The sequence below is a fragment of the Myiozetetes cayanensis genome, unplaced genomic scaffold, assembly GCF_022539395.1.
Source record: "Myiozetetes cayanensis isolate MyiCay16 unplaced genomic scaffold, myiCay2020 scf27, whole genome shotgun sequence".
NCBI lineage: Eukaryota > Metazoa > Chordata > Aves > Passeriformes > Tyrannidae > Myiozetetes > Myiozetetes cayanensis.
In genome coordinates this window covers 3,352,689-3,373,916 of record NW_026087488.1, presented here as the reverse complement: position 1 = coordinate 3,373,916, position 21,228 = coordinate 3,352,689, and the positions used below count along the sequence as shown (strand labels likewise).

Below are 21,228 nucleotides of genomic sequence, written 5' to 3'. Positions count from 1 at the left end.
TAGTTGTTAGAGGGTAAAGTTTAAAAAAAAAAATAGTAAAACTGATAATACAATTTTTGTTTGTTTCCAGAAAACTGATTGGGAAGTAGCCATAAAGAGTATTAACAAAAAGAACTTGTCAAAGTCACAAATCCTACTTGGAAAAGAAATAAAAATCTTAAAGGTATGTTAATATGCAGTGATTTTTAAAGCTGCTTTGCTTGGAAAGGAAAAGAGACTTCTGACCTAGTTCATTCCGGGTCACGGGGGGTTATCACGGTAATTGCTATTGTGCTGTTTGTTTCTTTGTTACTAATCCAGAAATAAAAAGCCGAAGGGAAAAAAAAAATTTAAAAAATATATTTAGTTCTGGAAATGTCTCAGAACAGGTTATGGGTGTGCTTTGGTGGTTAAAAGTGGAAAATTGTTGTAGAACCAGTCTCTGCACATGTGGAAAACTCTGCCCTTCCGGATGGCCAGTGTGGCACCTCTGCCAAGCAAATCATAGCTGAGGGCAAAACATCAGTCTTTGATCTCTCTTCACCTCTTTTTGCTCGAAAATACCCTGAAAGCTGAAATCAGCATGCTGAATTTGATTTCTGGAGCAGCCTGCCCACTTCTGAGTTGGGTTAATTGGCTTAAAACATGTGGTGTGGCTCTAACAGAGGAAATAACAACAGAGCATGGTTGGGTTTTTCAGGGCTATTTGATGGAAACATCTCCCTGGATGGGTCATTCAGTATTCTCTGCTTTCTTCCCATGTTTCCAAGCTTCTTGAGATACATCCCTAGTTTATATATAAATATATAAGTATTCTAGTATATTTATTATACCCAGAAATTGCAGTGGTTGGGATATTGGTGTGCTGCAAGTACTTTGGCAAAGACGTGTTTTTTTGAGCAGTTACAAATAATTGCATGAGCTGTCCTGTTTCATTTGATGTCATTGGGTTTGATTTCCTTTGTATTATGAAAGTAAGGTTGACTTGAACACGGTGTGGTTGGTTACTTCACTGAGCAAGAAGTTGTGTAAGACTAGAAAATTAAATCTAGTCAGTTTTCAGTGCTCATTAAAGGATCTTGTGCTCCAGTACTTTCTGTAACAGGTCATAGGCATTAAGTTCTGGAACTAAATGTTTTCATGACCTCTGAAGATATTGCCTAATTTGCTATTCCTGTAAATATTGTCTAAATAGCTGAGATTTCCTCCAAGTTCCATCAGATGGTCTTAAAAAGATTCCCTTTGATTATCACCAAATCAGCACTGTCAGTAAATTAAATTTCAAATAATGGTAGTAATGACAGTAATAACCTATTTCCATAATACAAATATTTTGTTTTACAGGAACTTCAGCATGAGAACATTGTAGCTCTTTATGATGTCCAGGTAAAATATATTTCGATGCCTTTCTCTTCATTAAAATTTGCTTAGGAAAATGCAATCCATATAACTGTATAGAGTAGAAAATGTTGAATATTTTGTTGCTGTCATCGGTCTGGGGTTCAGAAAAAGCAAGTGGCAGCCTGAGAATCACTGCAGAGGCTGTTTGTGTAGTTTGGTTCTGTCTCCAGAGGAAAAGCACCAGCTGGGCTGGGAGCTCTGTCAGTGGCTGGAACTATTCTCCTGAATTAGCCTTGTTTTAATTTCATTGGAAAGTGAGTGTTTGTGGGTAACAACTGGATACATCTGAAGGAAAATGTGCTGGTAGGATCTACATGGGTGGAACAAGGGACATTAATGAAGTCAACACAGTTAAAATAGTTGTAGACAAGGAGCAGCATCTTGGAGATCTCTGTGACAAAGAAATGTGTTGAACAGTCCTGTGTCATGCTGAGGAGGAACTGAAGTAGAAAACCACTATCACACATGTCTGGATTGCTGCTGCCTGTGTTCAAAAGGACAGGATAAAGTATGGAAGCCAGGCAGACACTTGGATCTTTTTAAGTAGGAGAAATAAGTATTAAATTGCTTCAAATTGTCTTCCTGTCTTTGTTCCCAGGATTGTGCCTGATAAGGTGGAGGAGTTGGCTCTCTAGCCTATCTAGGGTAGAGTGTTCTGCTTCATAGGAAGTACATTTTTGTGTCCTAAGGCCTGTGAGTTGTTGAGCAAAGCCAAATAAGACATGAGGTAGCTCATACAGCCATTTGTTCTGCTTGAATAAGAACTATACATTCATCTCCTGGGCTCAATTCTAATTTTAAGTACAGAGTTACACTGATGAAAAAAAATTACTAAGAACCACCCTTGGGGCACTGCATAGTTAAAGCAATGCAAAGTAGACATTGTGACATTCTTCAGTGTTTTCTGTCTTGGCACATTCACATCCTGAAAGGTTTTCAGTTTGTGTGTAGATGTGTGTCTTTAGCTACAGAAATCTGTGCTCATGGGACATCCCTCAGGCAGGCTCAGGTTTTCTGGTGTCCAGGGCTACAGGACGTGCACTGACCTGTCTTGACTTTTGGTACAAGCAGTGATGTTCATGTAACAACAGACTGTGCATCAAAACTTCCCACTGGGGTGTGTGTGGACTCCTTTCCCTCCCAGATCTTGACTTCAGAATTCTTCATTTTGAAGGCTGTTATCTGCTCTGAGAGGGAAAGTCTGGTCTCTTGTGCTTCCTGAGGAGACCAGGTTTTCCTGAGTATTGCTAAGTGGAAATAATCCCTCAGCATCCTAAATTTAGTATCTCCAGACATCTTAAAAGCAAGTGGAATTCTTGACTGAGGGCGTTGGTGTGGTGAGCAAGCAGCTGAGTTTCAGATTTATCATTTACAGTTGTTTATATGTGAAGACTCCTTGGTAAGCTCTGCAGCTCAACCTGGGGGGAGTTGACTACTTCTGTATTTTGATGATTTAACGTTGTGTGTCTCCTGAGCCTTGGAGAGACTCTTGTTCTTTTTGATTTATGCCCATGGGAAGAGAGGACAGAGCCCTACACTTGTCTGTGGTTTCTTTACCTAAAGGTTATTTATAAACATACCTTTTCTGTTCCACCACAGGAAAGGGTGCCCCTAAAGTTGACAGAACTTCTTGAACTATCAGTGCTGTTCTCTCCACTGGAGAGGGGCTTAAACCCACAAAACTTGGCAACGTGATGCTACTTCTATAGAAGAAACTCCTTTGCAAAATATGGTCTGAAGAGTGTGACACTTGCACAGATGAGCTTTTCCCTTTCTGAAGAGGGCTGTGTTTGTGAAACACAGACCCCATTAACTCCTGTGATTACATTAATTTATAACCCAGCAGGAACGAGCACTATGCAAGGCATTCTCATGTCTCGTAGGCTGTTACACCTACTAATTTTCTTTAGCATTTCATGTCCTAGCATGTGCTGCCCTTTTTGTTTGCCATGGCACTGTGAACACGGTGATACAGTGCAGCAGATAAGACTTTAGGATTTCAAGCAATTTCTAAGTTTACAGAGGCTATTTTTTTCCCCTCGGTGCTGGAGCCAGTAGAGTCTGTGGCACAGGAGCAAGTTCTCAGTGTGACTGGGAGTCTGTTTTATTTTTGTTGTTCTGTTGGCCTGAAGTTTTTCTTAACCTTGAACGGTTTGAAATAAAAAAATGTTTCAAGTGCACTGTTTGAACATTTAGCTGAATAATCCAAGAGCTGATTGCTCTTCAGAGTTTTCAGATAGAAAAGGTGGTATGCAGTGAAAGTGGCAAAACTAAGTGGGCAAAAAAGTGTAAATTGATGGCAATGAAGAGTAAATATTTTTGCATCTCCTAATATTAAATGAAGTGATGCTTACTGGCAGCACTTTGAGATTAAAGCTGTATCCCTGCACAGCAATTTGAGAATGAAAGTGTAGTTTTTGAGGGTTTTTTTTACATATTGCAAATGGCTGCGGATTGATTTTTCACAGGAGGCGGTTACATTCCTTCTCCCTCATCTCTCTTCATTTGTGGTTGTGTTCCTGTTGCATGATCAGTGGACCAGTCACACAAGTCAGCATAATAAAGATACCTACAGCCTTAAGGTTTTAATTAGATCCAAGGAGACCTTGTGGCCCATTCTGCTGATAGTAGAAGAACATTTTAAAACCTCCTGTCTTTCGGATGCCACATCTCCTGTGAATACCATTTTGATGTGTTCCTGGTGTGTCTGGAGTCCAGGGGTTAAATTGCTCGAAGTGCCCATTCATCTGGAGACACACCCGAGTGAACTGCTGTGTGTTAATGCCGTGCTTTGGTCGGCAGAAAAACGTTTCTGTTCCGGAGCCAGCACCGTAATTGCCCTTGATTTCTGTCAGGTGGTTACGTGCAGCACTGGCAGGTTGGAGCTGCAGATAAGCATTTTATGTAAGCAGAGCACACCAGTGCTGTTTGTGCCATCTCAGGAGGCCCAGGGACATGCCAGGGTGTGGAGGCCACTGGTGCCGGGACTGAGGGCATTTGTGGAGGTGCTCAAATGTGAACCCTCCATCTGTGAGAGGCAAATGTTTTGTATTGGCAGGGTACTCTGGAAAACAGTCATGCCCAGCTCACCTCTAAATGTGAGATTAATTCCTTGTGAAATGCTTTAAGAACCCTCAGGTACAATAGATGGATAGCAAGATGTAACCTGTTAAAACATTTTTCACTTGTCTTCTGGGCAAGAGTTTGATAGTCTTTCATTCAAGAATAAAAAAACTCCTGAATCTCTGAAATAGTATAAAGATCCAGCTCTTTTCCCATGGTGCTGCTGTGGGATGTCATTCATCCTGCAAAAGAAGATCAATCTAATTGGGGAAGTGGAGCCCTCTGTTTTCTCAAAAGCAAAAGGAGTCTAAAATAACCTCTAACTCGCCAGCATACAGTACACTGAGATCCTTGGATAAAGTATTCTACTGAAGTATGAAGGTATCACTAAGTTATTTGGAATGTGCTATATTTAGGGCATGCATTTACAGTTTTGTGCAGTTCATGATCCCAGGCGTGTGCTGAGTTGAACTAATCTCTTACACAGTGCCAGACAGTGCCTGTTTTAGCAAATAATTTAATTCAAAACCTCTCTAGAATGTCAGCCCTCAGAATGAAAACCTGTAATGTATCTTGGAGATAACGTTCTAGGAGAGTGAATTAATGTCTTCGCTGTATGGAGTCTGAGGTTTGCTATTTGAACAGTAGTTTAGGGAGAACTAATTTCTAGAGTGTTATTGGAGAAGCAGTATCTGGACAGAAATGGTTGGTACAGAGCAGACAAAAGCACTGCAGCTGCTTCTGCTGTCCATGGAAGCAGTGAAAGCCAGTGGGAATGAAGCCAGTGGTTCTTCTGGGACCTGCACCTCAACCTTTGCTTATACCCAGTGCCCAGGAGTTCTTCCCAGGGATGCTTATGGAAGGAACTTGTCGTTTTACCAGTGGGAATTAAATACCTCTGCTTGATTTACCCAAGTACTATAGTTGGTCTGGGGGTGTTGCTGATGTTCCTTGAGATATTTGCTTAAGCACCCTGTGTGTGCTGCTCTCAGTGTCTCTAGCTTTGATTGCCTTCACACTCTCATACACCTCTTTCTGAACTATTGTTTCCTCAGTAAGGGTGTCTCAATGTCTTTAATTTTCCCCCCTCAGCTCCTTGCTTAAAGCCTTTGTGTTTGGCAATATTCATCATCACTCTGTGTGGAAATAATCCTATGGGAACACGCTGTTCAGATAAAAAGGAAAATCCTGCCCTGTAGACATTGTAAAGGTTTTGAAACAGTACCTGGCAGTTGATGCCAACTGAAAAGTTGGTTATGACAGTATTAACCTGCGAGGGCTGACACCAGTGTAGATGTTGGAGGCTGGGGACAACCAGTTAGAATTTGTTCTGTCCCACAGGACCAAAGAGTTGGAGTGACTGCACAGTCCTTAGCTTCCCTGCTGTGCCTGGATGCTATAATGTGAATTTAGAACTGTTTCAGAAGGTTTTCTAGTAGATGAGGGTGTTAAAACCTTAGGTGTGCTGAGGGCAGTTCTGCCTTTTCAGTCCCCTTCCCCACCTCCCATATGTGTCACTGAAGTGCAGCATTTCCCAGAACAGCACATGAATGATCTGGTTATTGTGGTACATTCCTCCATGGCTGATTGCTCTTTTATGTGAATAATTGGCAGCGTGCACCCTATCTGAATCCTACAGGCACATGTCAAGTGACATTTAGTCTGAGGCTTAACATTTAGTCAGAACTAACAAAATGTTCGCTGCTTGAGGTGACAGGAGCTGAACGTGGTGGAAGTTGCTGCTGTGCACTTGCAAGGTAAAACAAGACTATCTGTAACACAGCCTTAAAAAGGTCTGGACCAGTGCTTTTTTACCATGTCATTAGAGCTTTTGCCAAATGTATTTAAAGCTCCCCTCCAAAAAAAAGAAAACCGTGTTCCTGGCCAAAAAAATTACATCCAATATAGCCCAAATTAACATAGCAGAAAATTAATCAGATAATAGCAGTGCACAAGCTGTCAGGTTAATTCTCTTGCTCTTGGGACTCCCATCATAAACTGCAGCTCAACAGAATCCACAGCTCCTGCTTTGGCAGCTCAGTAAGCTCCTTGCAGACCTTCAGCTTGTTCTGAAGGAATTCTTCCAACCCAAAATGAAATCTAGGGAATGTTTCTGCCAGTACATTACAGTTCTAGCAACAGCTGTCTGTCAGAAGCAACCATGGATGTTTTGACTTCTTTTTCAATTAATGTGTTTTTAAATGGAACTACAGTGCTGAGATTGTGATTTGGGATGGAACTTCACAATCTCCTGAGACAACTGTTGGAAGGCTGGGATTAAAACATAGCAAATATGTTGCCTCTCAACCTTTTTCTCTTAGGTTCATTTGTTTCCTTTCATAATTGTAAATTGGTTTCCTATTGGCAAAACTGATTGGTAATTGTTGCAACACAGCAGATATTTGTTTTGCTTGATTATTTATCTAGGTAGAGTAGTGTAGGTCAGAACAACTCCAACTGCAGTGATTTCATGATCTGTACATGCAAATTTTTGGAAGCTCTGTTTCAAGAGGCAGTTTTAAAATAACTTGCTAGATCAGCTTTATTCCTGACTGTTAGATCTGAAACATGCTGGTTTTACTCAGCTTTCCATTTTTTGAGCACTTTGTTTAGGAAGTCAACAGAAATCACAGGGCTGGGGAATGGTGATAGGGAGAACTTTATTGTTCAGCAAAATAATTTAGAAGGGGAAAATGTGTCTCCAGAACTGACCTGTCTATTCTAAATATATTCCCCCAATGGAGATCACATTCCCAGTCAGACTGGCCAAGAACTGTGAGGTAAAACCTGAGCAACTGTGAAAGGATGAACAACTTCAGCTGCTTTGAACTAAAGCTTGTTTTTTGGTGGGATATTGGAAAGTGTTTAGTTGAGAGTAAAGGTTGGTGCAATTTTGTGACTGGGGAGGTTGGTTCCAGTACTGTGCAAACTGTTACTTCCTGAGTATGAATTAGATAGGACTTCTGAGGCTGGGAATCTGTGAAATCTCTGATCTGTTCTGCTAGTTTAATAAAAAAGGATTATCCAAGCTACAGGAAGGAAACACACTCTGCTTCTTACTATGACTTTACTCAGTCACTTGATTCATTATTTTTAGTCAAGAATATTAGTCCAAAAAAAAAAAGGGGTAAGTAGAGCTTTTGAGGGAAATCCAGTGTGGTCTGTAGGGGTGACTTCCTGAACAGGTGAGGGCTGGTGCAACAGGCCAAGTCACCAGCTCCGTGTTTCTGAACAGAGCCGTTCATTTGAAAGGACTTGGTTTCCAAGGGAATGCAGAAAACACATTCTCTCAGCTCTGTGATGAATAAATGTCTGGCAGGAGCTGAGCCTTCCATCCTGCCATGAGCTGCTGGTTCTGTGCAGTGCTGTGGAGCGGAGGCACTGACGCCGTGGAACATCCTTCTGATTCACGGCATGGCAATGTTGGGGTGGAAATCCACTGCCTGAGCTGCTTCCTCGTCCCTGCAGAACGGGCAGGTTCCCTGCTCCTTAGCTGGGTGATTCTTTCACACATCACAGTTGTCCCTTCAGTAAAATGATCCTCAGTTGGCAGAATTTTCAGCTCAGTCAGTTGGGATCTCAGAGTTGCTGTTTGTCGGTTTGGGGGTTCCCGAAGGAAAGTGAGATTCTGTCTTGGAAGGTGGTGTTGCAAAGGAACATTTATCACTGTGTATTTCCAGTAACTTGCAGGGCAAGTGATTACTAATCTTTTTCTGCTTTGATGTGTGCACTTTGGTTTTGAGGTGTTTATAGCAGTGTAAATTATGGTTCGTGTTGGCCACAGCAGTTATAGAAACATTGAACAATTGGGACTTCCTGAAATGTGATCTACTGCTGCTTAAATATTAGTTGGAGTTTGCCTTTCATTCCCAACAGATTTGACTAATGTTCCTAGAAACCTGCTTTCTTGAAAGCTAATTTTCAAATGTAAACAAATCTTCAGTGTGCTTGATATTCTGGGCTGGAAAGAACCTCAAATGCATTTCGGTAACACAAGCACAAGTGACTAGACTAAATGTTTCCCCAAAGTGAAGCAGCCTAATCCAGTCTTGAATTAATCTTAAAACAATCAGTTCATCTGGAGCTGTGTTACAAGTTTTATGTAGTTACCTGGACATCTGTATCTGTGATGGGTTGGGAGGAGTTGGCTTTATTGGGTTGTGTCATCCCTGAGCTCTGTGCTGTGTGTGGATTTAGGGTTGGTGGTGGCTGAGCCCCTAGGCCCGTTTTTACTTTTATTTGTCTTTTTCCTCACCTGAGCTGTCAGTCTTTATCAACTCAGAGGGTAAAAATACTTGTACTTTATAAAAGCTCTCAGAGTGTCTTCAGCTTTGTAGGCACAGCAGAACTGTTTTATGCAGGAGACTTTGTGGAAAAACAATGTTGGTCATTGGCACTGGCAGGTCGGCCCTTTCTTCCATCACACAAAATAAATATTTGGAATAAGGCTGAATGTTTTTATTACACTCAGGTTTAGGCACGTAGTTTTTTTTTTTAACTGCATTTCTGTGGAGTGTGTGGATAATTTACAGTAGAACTTAGGTAATCTGTCTCTTCAGGAACTTTTCCCCAGTTACAAAAGAGGGAATTGAGGTTGCAGGTAGGTCACGGGAGGTCAGTGCTTTGGAAAATCTCAGGAGGATGAACATAACAACTCACACCTCTGCCACGAGGTGCAGGGCAGGGAGATACTTAACAGAAGTATCCATGAATCCTGAATTAATTATCCTACAGTATAGCCTTTGGGAATCAGTTTGTTCCAGACAGTGAACTGCTCTGTGATTCCTGCCTGACCTCGGCTTGTCAGGTGGCAGAACCAAAGCTGGTTTCACCCAGGGTTGGGAAACATAACCTTGGAATTCCTCCTTGGAAAAAAAGTGGCTGTCATGGCCAAATTGTCTTGTTTACAGTTGATAATTCTGTCAGTTTATTTGACTAAACATCACTGTCCTGTTAGTGACTGATTTCAGTGCTGCCTGATAGTGAAAGTTTATTTATTTGTAAGGGCTCTTCACGGAGAGCTGCTGTTGGTGGAGCAGCCAAGGGAGGTGAGAGCCAAAGGACACATCAGTGGAAAATGATATTTCTTAGTGTATGATACTCTGTCAAATGATTGCTCCAGTCTTCAGGTTATTGCCTGGTGATTGCTTTATTTATTTTGTTTCCATATGCAAGTATTTTTGGAAATGTGAAATATTTAATGGTGGAGAATGTGCACATTTGCTGCCTTCTGAAACAGTAGCTTTAAGTGATTGAAACATCTCACTTTATACCTGGTAAATGCAGGTACAGGTTTTGTCTTCTCACATTCTTCAATCTGTTCTCCTTCTCTTTTAGGAAATGCCCAATTCTGTCTTTTTGGTCATGGAGGTATGTGTTAACATGTATGTTTGTTTCTGGATGATTTTTAAAGACTTTCAGACAAAACTGCTCCTTTGCCCAGCTGCAAAGTAACCCTGAGCTGTTGAAAAAGCAGTTCTGAAAAGCAGATTATGAATTTCCTGTGCCTCACTGAATTTACCAGCACACTTTGATGCATAAATTATTCAGTTTCAGTATTGATATGAAGTGTTGCACCTCAGATTATTAATTATAAATAATAAGGCAAACAACTGGAGAAGGTCTGATTTTCATGAAAAGATTACAAATTAAGAATGATGCAACAAATATTTCAGTGCCTGTGTTTTGAATAAACCCCTTTGTTTTCAACAGTACTGCAATGGTGGGGATTTGGCAGATTATTTACAAGGTAATTGATGGCTGTTTTTCCCTATTAAGAAGTTATTGCATTACATGTTTTTATTCTATATTCCTGATATCTCTTGGTGTTTCTCTGAGATTATTTTTTTTTGCTTGTGTTTTAAATATTGGTGAATGAGGGTAAATGTAATAATCCATAGACAGAAAATGTGTGGGGTTTTTTTTAGCCACAGCTGAATGTAACATTCCCTTATTTGTAAATGAGGGAGAAGCTGTAGCTAACCACAAGTAGCATGCTGAAAATTGTGTGGGTTTCCGTTTCCATAATGGCATTTTGGGGGCTGCTCCCGGTGTTTTGATTCCACCTGCTTTCTTTTTCAAGATGTGAACTTCAAAAAATGCTGAATTACATAATAATGCTTTCAACAAAGAGGCATTGCTGGCTTAGGAAATTTCTTGTGGCTCTGCCCAAAGTGAAGAGAGAAGTTGCAGAATCACGACAAGTGGCTTCTTTTTACAGATGCAATTCTGAGCAGAGATGTTAATCTTCATATTTTTCTCGATGAAAATATTCTTCTACTTGCCTTTGCCCTCTCAGTGTGTCGAAGGAATCTTTTTGTGCACAGCTATTGTTATGGTAACTGTGTATATTAAAAGCCTAATTCACTTGCCATTAAAATCTTTGGAAAGACTCATCCAGTGGAACCCAGCTCCTGTGTTCAGTACTCCTTCAGGCTGCAGAATGAGATAATACCTTCTGAAGAGACTTTCCAAAGTCCATCTCTTTTTTTTTTTTTTCTTTTTCCCCTTGAAAATAAATTTTGAAATGGGTAGAATTTCTGAGCAGAGTGGTTCTCTGGCATCCCCATAATCATTGGTTTAAAGGGCAAGTTTTATGGCTTCAGGCTGTAACATGATTTTTGGATACACTTAATGTGAAGTTCTTTTGTTTTCTTGTCTCCTTTGCCCTTTGAGCAAGTTTAGGATTTAATGGTGATTGAAAAGCTTTACAATTAAGATGCTACCAAGTTGAATAAGCTACTGTAAAACCAGAGCTCTGTATCTAGTGTAAATCTATGATTTTGGAAGAGTTTTTGTAGAAAAACCCTGGAGATTGGATTGTTCCGCATGTAACTCACTCTGATTTGATGGTAATTCACCATGATACAGTTGCCTTCATTATTTTCACAGTCGATCACTGTGAACTCTTTATTTCTTGCCCAAAGACACCGATATTTATTTCCTCACCTGCCCATGTGTGTGTGTTGTTCCCAGCTAAGGGGACTCTCAGCGAGGACACCATCCGAGTGTTCCTGCAGCAGATTGCGGCTGCCATGAGAATCCTGCACAGCAAAGGCATCATCCACAGGGACCTCAAACCACAGAACATTCTCTTGTCCTACGCCAGTCGGCGCAAGTCAAGCGTCAGTGGCATTCGCATCAAAATAGGTAAAGGTGCTTTTTCCTGGCTGAAAGGTGAATTGTTACTGCTGGGTTGTTCCCCTCCTGAGAGCTGTCTCTGCAGTTAAAGCTCAGAGGGTGGGCTGGGTAAGGTCTGTGTTTGATGCAAATCTGGAATGAGGAGCTTTATGCTGTGATGTAGTTTCTCAGTGTAATAAAGCTTGAATCGTAAAGACCTTTTTTTGAATCTGCAGGACAAAAGAAACCTATTCAGCTGATGTTTCTAATATCAAACTATTTTAATTAGACATAACTTTTGAAACTTGGAGTAGCCTTTAGCCAATTTCAGCACTGTGTACATGTCCAGGCACAGTTCCAGCTGTTTGCTTTTTTAGTGGTAGACCCTCCTAAAGGTTATTTGAGACTTTTAGAAATGTAGGTTATGACCTATTTTTGTCAGAGGGAGGTTTGGCACTGTAACTGGGGAGAGACGTCAGCTGTTCAGGGTACTATCAAACTCCTCTTTGAGGTCACTTCAGGAGTTTTAATCTCTCCTTGTTGTCTGATAAGTGTCCATTTAAAAATACCTTGTTTTTAACAAGTTTCTTTCCTCTGCTTTTGCTCAACCAAAATCTGAGATCTGTTCCAACTCATTCAATCATCTGAACTGCACAGAGGAGACAAACCAACCTCTCTTTCTGTCCTTGATAGTTTCAGATGCTTTTGCCTACATGGAAAATTCAGGCATCTGAAACTTGACTACTTCTACCTGATGTGATTTCACTGGAGCAGATTGTATATTCATGATTCTTAATGAGCCATTTATATTTAGCCAGTGACTTTAATCCTTTCCTGCTGACGCCAGACCAGCCTCTCTGCAGCTGGGAAGGTGGCTGAGCAGCAGTTTGTGCAAATGATGTCACTGCTGTTTCTTGGCTTGCTTCTTTAAAAGGTGATACATCCAGGGTAACAAAGATTTTACTCTTCAGTGTAGTTACCTATCTATTAAACCTGTACTTTTTCACTCTCCCTGGTAACTGTAGCAGATTTCAACGTGGAAAATGTGACAATCCTCTTTTCTTTTTGTTGACCAGTGTGTTTCTTTACGCAGCTGACTTTGGGTTTGCTCGTTACCTGCACAGCAACATGATGGCTGCGACTCTCTGTGGCTCCCCCATGTACATGGTAAGTTCAGCACATTTCCCCATTTACGTGGCTCATCTCCAACATCCTCCTGCCAGAACAGAATCATTGACTGCTTGCAGATTGGCAGATGCCTGCTGTTGCTTCACAAGCACTTAGGGGCAGTGTGCAGTTCCCCTTTCCATGGTTTTACTGCCTCTTTTTTTTTTTTTTTCCTTGGGATTTGGAGATGGCGATGGTTGAAATCAGAGAGACGTCGAACATTTCTCAGTGGGGTTTTTTTTTGCCCACCAGGAGAACTGCACAAACCGAATAAATAACACTTGCCTCTTCTTCCCACTGGATGCTTTCTCTAGAACACCAGCATTTCTGGTTTGGAAACACAACTACCATGTTAGATAGAACTGTTACCTCTCAAGTCGTGTTAAAATGTTAAAATGTTCATTTTCTCTTACACTGAAGTGGGCTCTGTTAATACTGCTCTGGCAGAAGAACTGTAGAATTCATACTGCTGTTGGCTTTGCTTTTTTGTTCTCCCTTCTGAGATCTTACTGTTCTTTCCAGGCCCCTGAAGTGATTATGTCTCAACACTATGATGCTAAAGCAGACCTGTGGAGCATAGGAACTGTGATTTATCAGTGTCTTGTTGGAAAACCACCTTTTCAGGTAGCACTTTATTTCCTTTTCCCCCTTTCCAGTCTTAAGGACGCTGCTAGAGCTCTTGCTTCTTGTCATGAAAGTAGGAGTAAATGATGGCTGAGTGTAGTGTTGATGCTGCAAAGACCAGATCACTTGAGAATACCAAGGGAGAAGGTGTTTATGCTTAATCTGTGTCACCAGTGTGTTCAATCCAGAGGAAATAAATAAATAAATAAGGAGACTCAGTGCTGAAGTCACTGCTATGCTGTGGGTTTTCTGCTTTCTTGCCCATCTGCAAAAGCCTCTTTTTCTGTGTATGTATGTGTAGGCACAAAAGCTGTTTTCTCCGTGAGACCGAGCTTTAATTAATGTACATTTTTATTTGACAGGCCAATAGTCCTCAAGATTTGAGAATGTTTTATGAAAAGAACAGGAATTTGATTCCTAGGTACGTCACCATGGCCTTTTCCTGTCGCTTACACTTGTTGATTGAACACTTTGTCATCTTTGGGAATGCCTGGGATTCATAAAAGCGTTTGCTGTTGCCATCTTCCCAAGGGTGTAGTGTGATACCAGTGACTCAGGTTGCATCCTGCCCTCACTGTACCTGGCTGAGTTGAAAGGGTCCTGCACTGAGGCTGTAGAACAACGGATAGTGGTGACTTAGGGACGTGGCAGAATGCTGATTTCCTGAAACTCAGTGTGCTGTGCATTATTTAATGCATGCATTCAATTTAATGCATGTTTTACTTCCTCTTGTGTGCAGCATTCCTAGAGAAACATCAACTTATCTGGCTGACCTGCTGCTGGGTTTGCTTCAGAGAAACCAAAAGGATAGAATGGACTTTGGTATGTATTTTTTTTTTCCTCTTGCTCTCTTGACTTCCCTTGTTAGTTGTATTCATGTGACCAGAATAATTGTCTTGACCTTTTGTCTGAAGCCAATTACACGAAAAGTGAAGTATTTTCTTTTTTCTTCTCAGTTATCATAAAGAAGGCAGTGTAGCTAAAATAAATTATTGGATAACTACTGTCAGCACTGTCAGTATTCAGTGATGCACATAAATCCTGACTTTGCTGTTGAGTAGTGAGATATAAATCAGTTTAATTCTTTCAGTTGTGCCCATCCCTCCCAGTGTTAACTGATACACCTTAAATTTCATGCCCCAGTCGTATTTCTGTTGCTTTAAATGGTGGTTTGGCTTCAGACCTGGAACAGACATGTCTGATCTCCATGTGATTGCAGAAATGTATCAAACTACTGGAAGAACACACTTTAAGTTGCTTTCAATGTTCTTTCCCCTGTTCTTTCTTCTTGTAGACTGTAAATATCATTAACAGTACTAATGGGGATACAAACTATGTGTGTTTGATTTGACCTTCAGAGCTGTGTCTGTGGATATCTGACGTCAGCGAGAGATGTGATTTACATCAAAATTGTTTATATTTGCAGAGATGAGTTCCTGGTATTGTGCTTGGTTATTGCTAAATGTAGAGACCTCTTCATCTGAGTGAAATGTTTTCACTGGGTTGTTTTTTTTAAGCCCCAAAATATTAGAAACAACAGCTGTATCTTTGTATTTCTTGAACTCCTAAAGGTTTTAAGCCGTGCAGTGACTGAGGTTTCATGCTGTTAGACAGGACTCCAGTTCAGGACTGCATTTTGCATTAGTTTGGAAGTTAAACCTGGTACCAGCTGGATGGATGCCCTCAACAAAAGTGGACTTGTTTGGCTCCAGTTTGCTGCTGTGTTTGGCCTTTTCTCTTTAGCTGCAGACCTCTGGTTGCAGAACACTGTTGTAACTTAAGATTTCAAGGCCTCAAATCCCTGCTGTTGAATCCTTCAAACTGGCTACAACTGTTGCCTCTTCAAAATTAGTCAGGGGTGGAGTTGAGATTTGTGTTTGTTTGGTGCTGGCATGGATGGTCTGTGCCTCAAAAAGCCTTTGTGTTGCTGGGCTTTTGGTTGCCCATTACTGCACAAGCAGTAATGCTTTTTCCTTATTTTGTTTTGTTTTGTTGTTTTGTTGTTGTTGTGGTTTTTTTTTTAATGCATACTCAGCTTTTTTAAAAGACCACCGTTGAAAAGTTAAATCTTGACTAGTTCTTCTTAGCTGCATCTGTATGTCACGATATTCCTGATGGTTATTTACATTTAATAGCACTATTTGTTACTGCAGTTTTATCATAGCTGCCAGGAAATGTTAATTTTAAACTTTCAGTTCAGATGCAGAAAAAACTCACAGTAATTGGCTAAAATGTCACAAATCATGGTGACAGCGTTCAGAGGGCAATGCCTAAATCTGTACGTGTAGAAGAAATAATACATCACAAACACGGACTGTGAGTAATTGATTCCGCTTTGCACTCTGGGTGTGCTGATCCCCACAGTTTCTTCAAACATGGGAAATTCACTGTATCATTTGGGGTTAGTGGGAAGAAAGCATTTGTGCTTAGAAAGAAAAATAGAAAGCAGAATGGCAGTGATGAAAGTCATGTTTTCCTTGGCTGAGCCACTTAAAGGGCCTCAAAGGGGCTGCTCTGGAATGTGCTTAGCAAAGGGAGTGAAAGGGAGAGTGTAGAACTGAGCCCAGTTGCCTGTTGTTAAAGTAAAAATAGCTTTGGAAATCTTGTTGATGTTCCAGCAATATCAAGTAGAACAGCAGGTGTTGTACAAAAGCTCGGGAACACCTGATCCTGGTGTGAAAAGTTAATAATTACATTGTCCTGGCACTGTAGCTGGATCCCCTCCCTTATCGGGCTGTGGGGGGAAAGTGTTGCTGAAGGGAGGGGAGATATTGCAGGCCTCAGATTCTTTCTATGTTTTGTTTTGGTTTGGTTTTTTCTCCTTGTTATTTGCTCACTTCTGAGGAACAGCATTGTTTTTCCTGGAGTGTTGGAGCGTTAAAGCTCACAAAGCTCAGCAGGTGGATTTCGCCAACCCTCAGTTTCCCCGAACTGGCTGAACGCTGCTCCTTGTACAGCAAAACTTTCCACGTAACCTGGCAGCCAACTGGTTATGCTCAATTAAAAGTACCTCAGCATATCCACTTACAAACAAAAAAAAGGAAAATGTTTCTATTGTATTGAAGAACTTGTTAAAGAAATGGTGTTTAAATCTGCTTTATGCCGTGAAACGGCTGCACGGGTCGTGTTCTGCTGTTGGGGAGTGGCTGCTGCTCTGCTGTGATTTTTGGCCACCTAAGGTGCAGCATTAATGGGTTCAAGAATAAATGTCAATCCTTGGGAAGGGCAGAAATGGAGATGCTTTCAGTGTCTGATGTGAAAGGTGCTCACTGTTCTGAAGAGCAGACTAGAACTGAATTAGTACCACAGGCAACATGATTTCGTACCACAGGCAACATGATTTCCTGGGGAGTGTAGGAAGGTTTCTTCTGTACGTGATTCTGAATTACTGGGGGATATCTTATGACTGCACTTAAGTCTGATTTGCCTTGCTGACTGATGTTTGAAGTTACTCAATTGATTTTTGTTTCCTTTCCAAATACTATAGCAGCAGATAACATAGAAAGCTTTAATCTTTTATAAGCTCTTCGCCCTCTGGCTCTGGAAGGTTCATTCTGGGAAGGCAACCGTTTATCACCCTCTGCAATATAGTCTGTAAATCCTGTCAGTTGTACATTTACTCACAGTGGTGGTTGTTTCTTGTTCCACAGAAGCATTTTTCAACCACCCTTTCCTGGATCACGTTTCAACAGTCAAAAAATGTAAGTTTTGGTTTTCCACTTATCTGTGTAAATGATGAATGTTGGGGGCTGGAAGGGAGAAGGATCTGCCAAATATCACACTAAGTGTTTATGAGACATTTTCCTCAGTCTGCCTGTTGTTTTGCTCTATTGTGAGCCTGAGTGTTGAATCCTTTCTTGTATTATGCCAGATGGAAATGTGATACTTATTTACTCGTTCCTTTGACGTTTCAGCTGAACTCAAATACCCCCGGTGTGACTGAGGATGTGCTGTGCTTAGAACTCGTGTAAGGTTTATGAATGAGCAGCAGTGAGGAAATTTGTTTGAAATTCAGCCTTTCAAAATCTTAATCCCCTTTTTTTTTTTCTCTTTTTTTTTTTTTTTCCCTCTGGGTTTTCCTCCTCCAGCTTGTCCTGTACCAGTGCCCACGTACCCAGGCTCAGTCTCTGGCAGTTCCTGTGGTAGCTCCCCTTCCTGCCGCTTTGCTTCTCCCCCAGTAAGTTCTCTGTGTTACAGAACAATCTCTAGAAAATACTTTCTGTAATGTTTAAACTAAAACTCCTAAATTTTTTTAGGTCTTTTAATTCTTGAGCAGTGTCAACTGTCTTGTTTTAAGAGCAAAGAGCAAGGAATGCCCCTGTCTTTTGCTAGAATGCCTTCAGCATTTTGGTTCTCTCTTGCTTCTTGTGTTCCACTCTGTGGGGTTTTTTTGTTGTTCTTTTTTGTTAAAGCAGAAATACATATCACATGCTGGAACAGCAAATCTGTAGATATGCTACTATAGTTTGCAGTGTAATGATTGTTACAGATAGATTTTGAATTGGCCTTTTTGGCTAAGGCCCCTTATTACAAGCCAGGGCCTTCAGTCTGATGTGTCATTTGGAAGAGGTACATCTGTATCATCAGGCATGATTAAATAAATCACAGTTGTTTAAACTCACAACCTAATCAGTAGAGGACTGTCTAAATCAACACTGCAGCTTTATCCAGTGTTTGAAATTTCCAAATTGAAATATCGATTGAAATATTGGAATATTGAAATAAATTTGGTATTTCTAAAAACTTAAATCTAGGCTGATTTTGGGGGGTTGTTTTGGTTAGTTGATTGGTTTTGTTGGTTTTTTCCCTTTGGTCAAAGCTAGTGTTGATTCTTACTTTGGAAGCTTCATAGTTAAAGAGCATTTCTACTTTCTGAATCACTGCATTTACAGTGTTTTTCTTACTTTCTTTTTCCTTCCACCCCCTCCAGTCTCTGCCAGACATGCAGCACATTCAAGAAGAAAATTTGTCTTCCCCTCCACTGGGTCCTCCTAACTATCTGCAAGTCTCTAAAGACTCTGCCAGTACCAGTAGCAAGAACTCCTCTTGTGACACAGATGACTTTGTCCTTGTCCCACACAACATCTCTTCAGACCACTCATGTAAGAACCTTCCTTATTTTTACATTTTAAACCGATTTCCACCCATAACATGTTTATATCCTGTTACTCTTTGGCTCTCTCTTCTCTAAATGTGTCTGAATTCACAATGAAATGAATTTCTTTAGTTTGATTGCTCTTTGGAGGGAAACTCTTTGGTACTGCGTGTCCATCTGGGACAGTTTCACCTTCAGCTGAACAACCAGATATGCCAAAGATACCGAGGTGATTCAGAGTCATGGAAAATATTGGGGTTTGGCAGTAGAAGAAGAGAGTCAGCTGTAAACAACTGCTGATAAGAGGCCCAAGGGTTCTCTTAGTGGAGGCAGGCACTTTGTTTCCTCCAGACTAACTGAACAGCTCATGCTGTACAGCTTTAGATAATAAACAACTGCAGGTAAAAACATAAACATAAAAGGTGGGGCATCAGACTGAGCTTATACGAGAGAAAGACTTGGATGTACCACGTTCCCATTTTACAACATCGTCCCACCCTGAACTGCACAGTCAGCTGACTTCAGTGCCACCAACTTGTGTTAAATATTCGACTAAAATTAGTGCCTGAAGGGCTATTTTTGTGAACATCCCAGTGCTGATGTCTTGTAGTCTTAAACAATGGATTTTATTTCAGAATTATTATAATTAGCATGGCAAAAAACCCACAAACAACCAACAAAATAACTTGTTAAATAACTCCCTTCCCCAGTTATGTTTTTGTTGGTGGTCACATTTGAGGTATTTTCCCACAAAAACCCAGTTTGTGGAAAACTTTTGTACGTTCACAGAAGCTTTATTTTTTTTTTTTCCCCTACAACAGTAATACTGGAGGTTCATTTTTCTGTAAGGTTCTGCTTGATGACGTGGCTTTTCCATGTGTTCTGTTGCTGCAGATGACATGCCGTTGGGAGCAGCTGGCAGGAGGGCTTCCAGCGAGTTCTTGATGTGTGGAGGAGGGTAGGTGTGCTGGGCTTTCTCCAAAAGAAGTCTGTGGTCTAAAGTTGGGGCTGCAGCTGCAGAAGGGGTTTGTGGGGTGGGCTTTTGGCACTGACGGGTTTTCGCAGCTGTGTGGGCTTTTCTTGGAGTCGAGGTGAAGTTAATATATATTTATTAATATAAATATCTAAACAATTCGATAAAGCTCGAATTCAGGAAGTTTTGTTTCCAAGTAGGGGGTGTCTCTGCTGTGAGGACCTGTCTTTTAACAGTGTTTTTGTTTTCACAGGCAGTCACCATTAACTATTTCTGGAAGCTCAGGAACTGTACAGAAACCATCCTCAGCCTCTTCTCGAAGTACTGCTTCTGGTACAGCCAACAGGTGTGTGATGTAGCCTTAGGACTTCTCCTCTTTTAAATAGTTTTTCTGCTGCTAAATACTTTGGGTTGTTTGTTTTCTTTTAATTGTGGATGTCTGCTGGAAACTGGACTGAAGTAGAAGCCAGACCTCTTTTTTTTCCCAGCCTCTCTACGCTTCATGCAATCCCTGGTGCATCCCCAAAAGATTTCCTTAAGGAAAGAGAGTTTGTTTAAATTTTGAGCTGTTTAAAAGCAGAAACTTCAGAGACATAACTGACTTGTCTTCTTTGGTGGTATGAAGCACAGCACAGCCTTCATGTAGTGAGTCAAAATGCTGAATGCAGATATATTTTAAGAAGTAGTTGTAAGAGAAGAGGAACTTTGAAAGCCCAGATTGCTGTGGATCTGTGTCTCGTGGCTGGCTTGGCTTGTCTCTGGTCACTGGGTGTGGCTTTTGTGCAAGTGATTACTGTGAATTTCATGTTTGTGTCTCACAAGATACCAAAGAAGTCACATGAAAGAGCTAAACATACATTGCAGGTTTTCCACCAGCAGGACTGGTAATTAGTCCCCTTTCTCCCACATGACTGTGGGCTTAAGTTTCTGCTTGCTAGACATAGAACTGATTGTCATCAGTGGTGCCTGGACTCTTTCCTGTATTATATTGGAAAATGTAAAGCTTAATCATGGTGTTTAACTACTCATGTAATATCTAACAGAAGGGTTAGATGTGTCATTTGATCAAGTGATGCATTTCATAACGTTTTCAGTACAAACAGAGGGAGGATGAGTGGCTAACTGGGGAATAAAGCCATTATGTTGGGTGTATTTTTGGCTCATGCCATACTGGAGGGCTGCAAGTCAGCATTATTTGTTTAGAAATGCTTGTCACAAGGAAAGTTTGCTACTTTGTGCTGATCTTTGTGCAGTTTGTGAAATCTGCTGACACGGGGCTGTCAATACAGCTTTTAGTCTTACTGGTCATGTTTAAGGGCAGATAATGGGGTTTGTAAAGATCCATTTGCTCTGAATTGGCCATGTACAATGTGTTGTAAGTACACTGCAATTTGCTATTTTACATTGTGTCAGGCAGAGTTTGAAGAGCTGCAGGTTTTATGAAAATATGCCAGTTATGTTACCTGTACATTAGTAAGTTAAGAGCTAAATGGTCATGTGATTGGAAACAGGTGCCTGCTGTTCACACTCTGTGTTTGCACTATAACACTGATTTAATTATTGGTTGAGTAAATTCAGTAACTGAGTTCAGGGCTGCTTGGGGCATGATCTGAAGAAAGCAGAGTGTGTGTCTGGTATTCTAGAGGATGCTGCTTTTAGTTTGGGGTTTTCGTTTTTTATTTCCTGAGTAGTGTTCTTTCATTGTTTTTGTGGCTTAGGGGTTTTTTTTCCATTTTTTTTTTTTTTTACAAAAGGTTATGACCTGTGAAATGGTGATTTTTTCTGGTTAGCTGATCAAACTGAGTGA

At 40.8% G+C, this 21,228-nt stretch overlaps 1 protein-coding gene across 2 annotated transcripts in view; it reads left to right on the top strand.

Moving 5' to 3' along the window:
* ULK2 (unc-51 like autophagy activating kinase 2) overlaps positions 1–21,228 on the top strand; it is a 37,908-nt gene that overhangs the window by 1,801 nt on the left and 14,879 nt on the right. For both annotated transcript variants that reach the window (XR_007629753.1, XM_050321786.1), the window contains exons 2-15: positions 71–163; positions 1,324–1,365; positions 9,781–9,813; positions 10,156–10,192; positions 11,419–11,592; positions 12,656–12,729; positions 13,252–13,353; positions 13,716–13,774; positions 14,093–14,175; positions 17,004–17,054; positions 17,442–17,530; positions 18,284–18,455; positions 19,343–19,406; positions 19,675–19,767. Coding sequence is in view for 1 of the 2 variants with exons in the window: in XM_050321786.1 (XP_050177743.1) it covers positions 71–163; positions 1,324–1,365; positions 9,781–9,813; positions 10,156–10,192; positions 11,419–11,592; positions 12,656–12,729; positions 13,252–13,353; positions 13,716–13,774; positions 14,093–14,175; positions 17,004–17,054; positions 17,442–17,530; positions 18,284–18,455; positions 19,343–19,406; positions 19,675–19,767 (1,166 nt within the window). In the remaining variant the exon portion in view is untranslated. The remainder of the gene's footprint in view (positions 1–70; positions 164–1,323; positions 1,366–9,780; positions 9,814–10,155; positions 10,193–11,418; positions 11,593–12,655; positions 12,730–13,251; positions 13,354–13,715; positions 13,775–14,092; positions 14,176–17,003; positions 17,055–17,441; positions 17,531–18,283; positions 18,456–19,342; positions 19,407–19,674; positions 19,768–21,228) is intronic.